This window comes from Sphaeramia orbicularis, chromosome 16, assembly GCF_902148855.1.
Source record: "Sphaeramia orbicularis chromosome 16, fSphaOr1.1, whole genome shotgun sequence".
Lineage (NCBI taxonomy): Eukaryota > Metazoa > Chordata > Actinopteri > Kurtiformes > Apogonidae > Sphaeramia > Sphaeramia orbicularis.
The window spans coordinates 28,748,036-28,758,409 of record NC_043972.1 but is presented as its reverse complement, the minus strand read 5'-3'; the positions used below and the strand labels follow the sequence as shown (position 1 = coordinate 28,758,409).

Genomic DNA, 10,374 nt, shown 5'->3' with positions numbered 1-10,374 from the left:
ACAATATTATGCCTCAACTTATCATTTATACATGCACATTACACACAGTGTTACACAAACATTTTGTAACGAGTATAATATTGTTAAAATTTCAGAGTTTGGAACTAAAATAAGAACCATTTCTACAATAATATTTCTCAGCTTATTAATACAATTTGCAGATCACAGTGAATCTATTATTTTGTTAAAAGTTTAACTATTTTTTCTTAAAACATTTCAGGTTGTTCATATTTGTTCAGCTTATTCACATTTATTGCATGGATAGTTTATAAATGTAAATTTGACACCCATGATTGTTAATATCCTCAGTGTAATTTTTTTCATTTTACAAATTCATCCGTTGGGCCGGATTGGAACCTTTGGTGGGCCGCATTTGGCCCCCGGGCCGCATGTTTGACACCCCTGATGTAAACAGTAAAATCCGGAGGTTATGGTGTTTTTAACGGGGCTACCTGTTATTGACCCCTCTGTCCAGCAGATGGCGGTACCGCTTTTTGTGGTCATTAACGAAGTAACTAATTTGAAGCGAAGAAGAAGAACTGGTGGGAAATTTGACAATGCGCGAAACAGAGTTGGCGAAAACTTCCCGTCATTTCAGTCTGGGGGAAGCATTTTACGTGAATTTACTTATTTAACCAGAGATGGACCGGTACGTTTTGGTTGTGTGTTTTTGCCAAAGTGATGACGACCTACTACATGATAATAAATGTAAGTTTTTTTCCCCTCTTATTCAGATACTGTGCTAATGTCAACGACGCTACTACACATCAGCTAACAAGTAACTAACATGTCAATGCTAACACTAAAACACACCTTGTTTATTTATACATGGGAACAGTATTCAGCAAGAGACAAAGTGTTGAGGATGAAGCTTCAATTTGACCTTTATTTCAGTTTTTGTTGATACTGAAATAGGTCAGCTCACTTTATCTGTTTTTATACTTTGTCAAAGCTTCTAATACAGTGTAAAAATAGTGTGTGACCTGGCTGAAAGTTTGCCTCTGGCAGATCTTATCATGTCTTTTCTTCACATTTTGGCTGCTCTGTTCGGTTAATCTATATTACACCAGAAGGCGTCACAGTATAACATCTAATCTGTGAAGCCTGACAGTTCAGATGTTCTTCCTGACAGGTCTGGGGCCAGTAAAGCAGATATATGACAAACTTGTGGACATCTCAACTCAGGAATCAGGGAGAGGGATCTCTGTGTTTCCAGGTACTATAAAAACTCAACATCTAACTTTTTGACCACAGAAAATGTTGTATTAAACCTCCTAATGTCCCTCTTTTTGTTTTCTCTTAGCTTGTTCTCTCAGTGGAAGCCCAGCTGTTCAGAGATGCTACTTTGCTGTTCAGGCTTATCAGGGAATAACACAGGTAAACATTGTAATATTTATGGCTGCTTTACCATTACGCTGTAGGAAACTTGAGACATGTACATGCTATCTTTGTGTCTTGAGGTGTCTGATTATCACAGTGTTTTGTGATTCTCTGCTGAAATTCTACATTCATTTGTAACCAGTGTTTCCCGTGCAAACATTGTGTCAGACAATGGTTAATTTTCTGTGTAAACCCCTGACTGTTAGATTGAATTATTGCAATTTATTACACTCTAATGTAACAACAACACCAGAGGCAGCATAAAAGAAGGGATGCAATGTTATACAATATATAGGTCAAACATTGGTAGCTGCAAATAACCAGAACCTAGGTGCAACACCCAAATGTTTTTCACAGCACCTAAGCCTAAAAAAGGTAAAACCTGTTTGGAGTTTTCCTATATGTATTATACTGTCATCTATTGTCACTCTAAATCGTAGGAAGGATGTTTTGCTTCATTTTCTAAGTGTTCTTTTCAGGACATTGCACGTAACTCATCAATTACCACATTTTTAAACCTTTATTCTAGTCTCATATCTGAGTGTACTGTCAAAATCTACTACTTGCATGTTTAATTAAATACTTATTGATTGTTGTCAAATTATTATTATTAAATCCTTGAATAAGCCAGGTGAAATCCTTACTGATATTAAGTCTCTTTTCCAAAAGTGACCTGTCCAAGATACGGCAGCATAGAATATTGTTACAACGATGGGTAAAGACAGAACAAACAAACAACTTACATACACTACTAACAAATAAATACAGCATCTGGTCATATACAATAAAAGAGAAGATCAAAATAATAAACGACACGTTCAAAATTGAATCCAGTGCAAATGTACTATAAACAATCACATTTACCAAGCGTATATAAATATTATAGGAATTTGCAGTGTTAAGTTAAATAAAGTACAACCCTCTTAATCCCATGATCCCAATAGCACTTCAAATATATAAACTTCCCCGAAGCTTAGGGAAAACTCTGAACAAGATTACAATTTACCACTTGTACTGGGTGATATTTATCTGTCATATCATATTAATAAGTTGCTTCATAAATTTTTATGATTTAATATGTTCATTCAAAAACACAGAAGTGGAAGACTATGAAGCATCCTATTTTATATTATACAAATATAACAAATATTTTTTTGTTTCCAAGGCTCAGCAGGAGAGATAACTAAAAACAAAAATAAAATTATCTAACAGAAAATTAGATTAATATTGACTCTAAATTCACAAATGATGCATCCGTACGTAAGTAAATGTTTTTAGATCTGCTGTTTTATCTTGATTTTCATTATTTTGCTATTTCTCATTATACATATACAGTGGTATGAGTTTAATTTGTTTCGTGGCCGAGCTCATAACTCAGTTCACTCATATGTCAAATCAATTTTCCCCACTGAAATTAATTGAAATGCCATTAACCCATTCCAGCCCCCAAAAAACCACCCCAATTTCACTCCTAACTTAAACATAAGTTATACAGCAAAAGCTCAGCATGTTGTCTGTGTCATTGTCAATAAAAAGAAAAATGTTGGAGGACAGGTAGTAGGTATTCTGGTGGTGGATCCTCCATCTCTCAGCTCACCACAGCATTTTAAGGAGTACTACTGGGTGACTCCAGAGCTACATGTGGCTCTTTCATCCCTCTGCTGCAGCTCCCTGTGGCTTTGGAAAAATAATGAGTATTTAATTTAAATTTATTTTATTTTAGTTCATTAGTTTTTTTTAATGTAATTCTACATTTGAAGATTGTGGTGATATTAGGTTTTACAGGTATTATCTCCTGCTGCACAACAAAGTCCAGTCACTTTCCAGAGGGGAGGTGCTGAAACACTTTGCTTGCGTGTATGTAAGAGGTGAAAAGAGGTTGGACCCATGGTTAGGAAAATGAAATTTGGCAAGTAACTTACAAAAAGCACAAAATGAGAGCAAAACTCAACAGAGACGCTTCCACAGTGAGGTAACCACGTGAAGTGAATGAGTGCGACGCTGGATGCTGGGCAGATGTTGTGCCAACTACAAGTGGTGTATATGAAGCTCGCTTTTAATTCGGATTTTGGCTCGCAACTTAAAACAAAAAATATCGACCAAGCACTTCATAAAACTCATAAGTTGAGGCACTCATAAGTCAGGGAAGTACTGTATATTGTTTTGTAACCCTGTATTGTGATACATATGCCATTCATGAGTTGAATTTACTTGTTTAGATGAATTTTTTTTATGCCAGTGCCCAAAATCCAAGTTGTGGTATTTTATTTATTTATTTATTATTATTTATTTCTATTTTTATTTCGAATATCAAAAAAAACAAAAAATAACAAGGAAAAAAAATGTATTAAAAAAAAAAACATTTGAAAAGGAGCTAGATGAAGTACAACTTACATACTCCCACCCCCTTACCCCATGTTTTTCTACTGATCACAAAGTCCCATGTCAGTTCCTCAAAGTAACTTAACAAATCTTACACATGTCAAAATAAATTCTAACCAATCCTGCACAAAATGCAAAAATATTATACATATGAAAAATAAACTCCATCCATTTCATAGCTGTATTACACATATGGATAGACTTCACTTCAAACATAAGTAGGCAAAAGAAATTCCAGATCCAAAAGGACGCTCCAATATGTGGGAATAAATCAACCAAAAAAGAAAACAAGTATCACACAAATGTACAACAATTTCAACGTGACTTTAACAACACTCAATGTCCGAAAATGTATAGGAAGAAGTCGAGCTCACATTGTCCTACCCCCATTCCACATGACCTGGCCAATCAGCCAATGTATTTTGATACAGTAATCAACAAATTAGTAGCATTTTTCTGCCTTTAAACAGTAGAACAATGTCACTGAATTGATCTGTGTGACATAATTAAGGCGCTTGGTACGAGGACACAGATCAATAGAAGTGAAAATTTATTCAAGCATAATGTTGCAGTTCATTATTTAATAATTGGTCTTAAACCTGCTTCGATATTTATAGTTCTGCAGCTCTGAGTGGGAAGAACTGGGGACAAGCCATCAGAAGACTGACAGTGAGGAGGAGATGTCCTCCACTTTGGACTCATGTTTCAGCTGTTTGAGTAATCAGGAAGCATCAGACCAAAAGGTTGATGAAGCAGCACTGGCAGAGTGAGCATCAGACATTTTTTTGTACTGAATTTAAATAAAGGTGCTTTTGCTACTTGTGATTAAGTTGATGATACTGAACAGTTTTAAACTTCACTGTAGACACTGATGTCTTTGTCCTGTTATGAAGTAATGTAATGCTGCCAAGTGTGAAGATGTGGTATTCTTCATACATTTCAAAGGTTTAGTTGCTGTATTTTGACTTGAGAGCCTCTTTCTGGATGTGTCTCTTGAATAGGCTGATAGAGGAGGCTGCAGAGGGACTGCATCTGCTGTCAGACAAACTCCCACCTCCAGGTAAACTGCTCCTCTATATGTCCTACTTCAGTATTATTTGTTATCATTTTGTAGCCGCCATTTGTGTGTTCTCCCGAGCTTTTCATTCACTCTAAATCACATTTCACACTTCTATAGCTTTCACTATTTCTAACTTGTTCCATTTTAAATGTGTGATTATGCAGGCAAGATTACTGGGACAAAACAGTCTCTCAAGTGAGAGTTCTGTCTGCCAATAATGAGGCATTAAAACATTTTTACTCAAGCCAGAACCTTCAGCTGTGTGACAAGGCTTCAGTCCAATTTTGAAGCAATTACATTTTGAAAGTCTGTCTGCTTCAACCTTGCATAAAAGGTGGCAAATATACAATCACCATATAATTTTTTTTTATGAAGATTTTTTACGTACCACCTCTCCAAATTCTCTCCCGTCCTGCTCATATCTGACTTCCACTCATTTTTCAAAGGTCTTGGTACGTACACTTGCTCACAGACAATTTTACGTACTTGTCAATAAGATGGCATGAGTAGAGATACCTGCACTGAGTCCACAGAAACCCAATGAATCCTTCTCAGTGTTTTATGTGTTGTTCCATTTCCTATCAGGTAAAGCTCTACTGGATGTGCTGGTGTTGGGCTATACCGCACAGTCTCCTCCAACAAAAGACCTGCTCCCTCTGCTGGGAGCCCTCAAACACCTGGCCTGTTGGCATGCTGCTCGGATCAGTGTAGTCACAGAGCACACTACCGGGTAGGTAACTGTAACATGATGACTTTGCTGTGATGTGATTGTGTTAGCTATTATGAGTCTTTTGACACATAAAAACACAGAGATTTATGTCATTGTGCTCATGACACACATAAATGTTTGATTAGAAAATGTAACATTGCCCCAAAATGTCACAAATGCAGCACATCTATGTAAATTAGCAGAATGAAAATGTAGATTTTCCATACTTCACCACTAGGGGGAGTTATAAGAGTAAATATAAGCCTATATTTACTTAAAGTCATGAATTAATAGTCAGAAGTCAGAGCTAGATTTTTATTAAAGTACTAATTCCACAATCAGACTAGCTTTATAAAATAAATAAATGTTGTGGTCATTTACTGTTTTTTGCAGCTGGCAGAAAGCTGCATCCTACCTGAGTGCTGGGCTGGTGGCACCTGCAGAGTTGGACAGCTGTATTGACCACAGAGAAATGTGGAGGGGAGGCTTGGTTATTAGAGAGAAAAAGGTAAGAAATGTCTGGCAATCCAGGAGTTTGTGGCGCACATAGTTTAACAAGAAATATTCTGGATGCATAACTTTAAAATTCACAGTAACACTGAGAACATGCACTCAATGAAAAGAGGCCAGCGGGGTTTTTCTCTGAAGCAGCAATGTAATGGTTACAAACAGCGTAATGGTTGTTTGTGACACAGGTCCCTTGGGAAGTAACAAAGGCCGCCTTATTAGAGGATGGAAGAACAAGGTTTTCTAGGCAGGTTGTATACAGTGAGTGCGTGCTTCTGCTGCATGATAAAGGTGTTTGTCAATTATGAGAAGGTTAAGACATTCAGAAAATGTGGATAACAGCTCTTGTGAAAAGAAAGACATGAATGTAAATGGGTCTTGTGTGTTCTGTATGTATCCATTTTTGAGTGAAGCTTGATTTGAAGCAGAAATGAGTAACATGTCTTTTAGTCTTCCTATCTTCCAAGTCTTTATGTTTATGTTCAGAAATTTTTATACAATATCTTGCCTCCAGAACCAGCTCCTCAATAACACTTTTTTAATATCAATTTTCCATTTGAACAAAAAGATTACCTTACGCATTGGACAAATCTTATTTTTCAGCTCATTTGTGTTTTCTATTCTCAAACCAGTTCATGACATTAGAAATAAACTTGAATTAATTTTTCAGTGTAATATGTTCAAGATGTAAAAGGTGTATTTGCTGCATGCCTTGACACTGATGATATTTACTCCTTAGGTGTTAAACGTTGGTATGAAATGATGCCAATGTATTCAAGTACCCTTACAGCCCTTTTTCCAAATTGAATAGAGGTTGTATAAATAGCACATTCTGTCTTGATAATTATTTTACTGAATGGAGTATTTTCCGACTCTGACATAGCAGATATGTTGATATTTCTCAGGTTTTAGGTCTCCTTTCCAGCCATTTATGCAGTGCATTCAGAATAAGCATCTCTGTTTGGATTTTGGTTTTACTGCAGTTTATATCATATGGCTGTTTGCCAAACCAACTGGGAAAAAGTTCATATGCTTGGAGTATACATGCAGACCCAAAAGAAAACCTCATATTTCTGGTCACGAGGAGAAATACAGGGATTTTTTATCAGATTTATGGATATGTATGTACAAATGTTACAGTGAAGAATGTGATTGAAGGAATTGAATATGAATGAATATTTGAAGTCACAGGGCACATATCTTTGGGGCTTTTTTAGTTGCATGTATACAGGAGTATTAATGAAATATTCACCTGAGTTTTGCCATGAAAATGGATCATAGGAATATTGTTGTTTTAAGAAAGGGGAAGAAACTGAAGTATTGTGTGCATGTAAAAGTTATAGTGTCCTGTTTGTACTCTGGATACATACCATAGAGGGCATGGGAAAAAGCTTAGTCCTTTTCTCCTTGCCAGCTTGCTTGGCTCTTTTTTTATTACAAGGAGTTTTTTTTTTTTATTATCTTGCCGGCTGAGGGCTGGAAAGAAAAATGCAGAGAAAACTGTTTTATTAAAACCCCTGGTGCCAGGTCTAATCTCAGTTCAGAGACCTGATTCATGTTTCAGTGTTTGTTCCTATATTTTGTTTATATGAAATTACTTATGCCATGCACATGAGGTTAAAGGGTACATTTTCCCCATGTTTTCTTCCAAATTGAATAATTTTTGACTCCGTGTGGGATTAAAGGTTTCCCTGCTGCTGAATGAATCTGGTGGATTCGCTTGAGGTCAGGGAGGGGTCATGAGAACTAGCTCTGCTTTGCTGCCATTGCCCTGGCAGAGCTGACCCAGCCCTGCCCTGGGCGGTCTCGGCCTGAGTCGACCTCGCTGCTCAGACGAATTGGCTGCCATTGATTATTGGCCTGGACTTAAGCAAAGGACAGGGCAGGAAAATGCCTCCAGGCAGTGTCTGTCAGTATTTAAGGATAGTACTGATGTTATTGAGATGCAAGTGTAATACTGATGTTATTTATGTTGAAAGAAGTAAGTACATTCAGTTATTTACATTTATTTTGATGTCAAAGCAAACATTCATTGGCTTTAATGACAGAATGAGGGAAGTGTCAAAGATGCGCTCTATAGAGGGGTGGGAGATATCGCCAAATTCCTCTGTCAGGTATATTTTACGTGAGTGTGACTGGGTGCCAAAACAATAACAATTTTGTCTTTAGGGTTTATTTTATTTAGGTTGTCAGCTAAACACAAGACATGTCTCAGTGTTTTTGTTGTTTTTCATATTTCTACTTATGTATAATTTGATCTTAAAAAAAGATTTTACGAATACATTTGTTTTGAAATTTCTACCTTTTAGATTTCTGAAATGTTCAAGTATTTACCATGTTTTGACTAAATAGAATTGCTATAACATTTTCATCCTGTTAAATAAGAGCTCAGATTTTATTCATTTTCTGTATTTCAGGAAACAAAACAAAACAAAATAAGCATTCTTCATCTTTCACTTTAGACCAAAAAACAGACTTTTATACTTGAAAGAAAAACTAATTTGATAATTGTTAACATTTATTGTTATAATTACCAGTGGCAACCTGTATGATCTTTTTCATATCACCCAGCTCTATATCACAATGGTGTATATCACTACTAGGCTATTTATGCTGTACCTCATGTACATCTGACGACTTTCTTGATTTACTTGGTACATCATTACAAACAAAAACAAACTGTCTCATATGAAACAAAGTTTGGATTTTTGTAAAATGGTCAGAATAACCTACAATGTGCAAAAATTGTATTGGCATGTAACTCCAGCTTTAATACAAATGAAACTGACTTAATTGTCTTTAAAATGCTAACCAGTCTGGCCGTCAAAATTATACTATCTTGCAAGGCAGCATGATCGTGAAGTCCAATAAGATCCTGTGGGAATAACACTATCGTTAAGGCCTGATGTACACTCTTATGATTTAGGTTTCAAACTACATCCAGGCTCCTGACTCTGCAGTCTACATTCCCCACTTTCTTGCTAGTCACTTCACACTTCTCTGTCTTGATGTCAGAGTGTATAGGCCGAGGCGAGATTACAACATTTTTCACTCGAGATTACTTCATGCCCAGCTGTACTTCTTTCTCATTAAGGTAAACCTCCAGTTCAGGTGGAGTTTCTATCTTTTGAAAAAAAAAAATTGCCCCAATTTTGTGCTATTTGTCTGCAATTCTTTGGGGAGAATCATCAGTGTGTTTTGGTCTTCAGTTTCTCTCATGTCTCAGACAGTTGGAGGTGCCTTCTAACTTTCCTGGGATGTTAAATGGCCTTTTAACGATCGGCTATTGGTTGATATAAAATTTTATTTTATTTTCATTTCCACATGTTATCAAGGACATGGGGGCATTGGTGTGAAAGTCAGCCAATAACTGGCAAAATGTATCAAAGTGCCAATCACTGATTTATTTAAATGTAAAATATCAAATAAAAATATGTGCTCTATGTGTTTTTCTTATAGTTATTACATGTTGTTTTATCATTTTTTTAATCATTTATTATATCAGCCAACCAAATCCACTATCACTGGCACCATAACCTCAACAGTTAAATTAATTTCCCAGGCGACTGACTATGCTACTGCCAAAGGAACTTTTCTCTCGACATTTCTGCTCTGTCTGTTGTGCTCTGAGGATGCTGAGCCAAGCAGGCAACTTCTCCTTCACTAAAGTGACCTTTTCTATGTCTTCAGAAGTGAGTGAGCACATGCAGGCAGTCAGTAAAAGCTTCACAGTGGGAGAGCAGTGGTACAAAAGACAATACTCAGAGGAATAAGAGCCTGGAAAGTACAACTATCATCTCTTTACAGCTGTGTAACACATAGCATAACAAGTAATGAGTGTGTGTGTGAATGTATCTGTACCATAATGTGTACCGCTATGAGACATGAGCAATTATTTTGAAACTGACACTAGAGGTGTGGAAATTTTCTCAGCCCAAAGACACCTTGCAAACATCAATCATCATCAAATTGTGAAGCCAATGAACATTCACACCTCTACTTGATGGATTTATGTTGTATTTTTGGAATAGTTTACGTGTTGAGATGGGCCATGCTGATGTAGCTGTTTATATTGACTGTTCTCTGATTTTTGAAAACATTTTGTGCTCAGATTTAACTTGATTTTTGGTTTTACAACTTCTGGTTTTAACTGGAAAAACTGAAAATGTACACATGTACGGTACAAATAATTAAGAATGTAGTACTTCAAGACTGGGGCTTAGTAATATATGATATAGGGGTGTGAATCTTTATCTGCCTCAGATTTGATTATAATTCCCGATGCATCTTAATGGTCACATTCTCAATTTTCTATAGTACCACACATTTACTTTTC

At 36.3% G+C, this 10,374-nt stretch overlaps 1 protein-coding gene across 1 annotated transcript in view; it reads left to right on the top strand.

The window, feature by feature from the left end:
- The first annotated feature begins 509 nt into the window (after positions 1 to 509).
- Positions 510 to 10,374, top strand: part of mtbp (MDM2 binding protein) — a 37,419-nt gene continuing 27,554 nt past the window's right edge. The window contains exons 1-7 of the mRNA XM_030156972.1: positions 510 to 708; positions 1,133 to 1,216; positions 1,304 to 1,377; positions 4,380 to 4,528; positions 4,764 to 4,822; positions 5,408 to 5,552; positions 5,925 to 6,039. Coding sequence (XP_030012832.1) covers positions 642 to 708; positions 1,133 to 1,216; positions 1,304 to 1,377; positions 4,380 to 4,528; positions 4,764 to 4,822; positions 5,408 to 5,552; positions 5,925 to 6,039 — 693 coding nt within the window. The 5' untranslated portion in view covers positions 510 to 641. The remainder of the gene's footprint in view (positions 709 to 1,132; positions 1,217 to 1,303; positions 1,378 to 4,379; positions 4,529 to 4,763; positions 4,823 to 5,407; positions 5,553 to 5,924; positions 6,040 to 10,374) is intronic.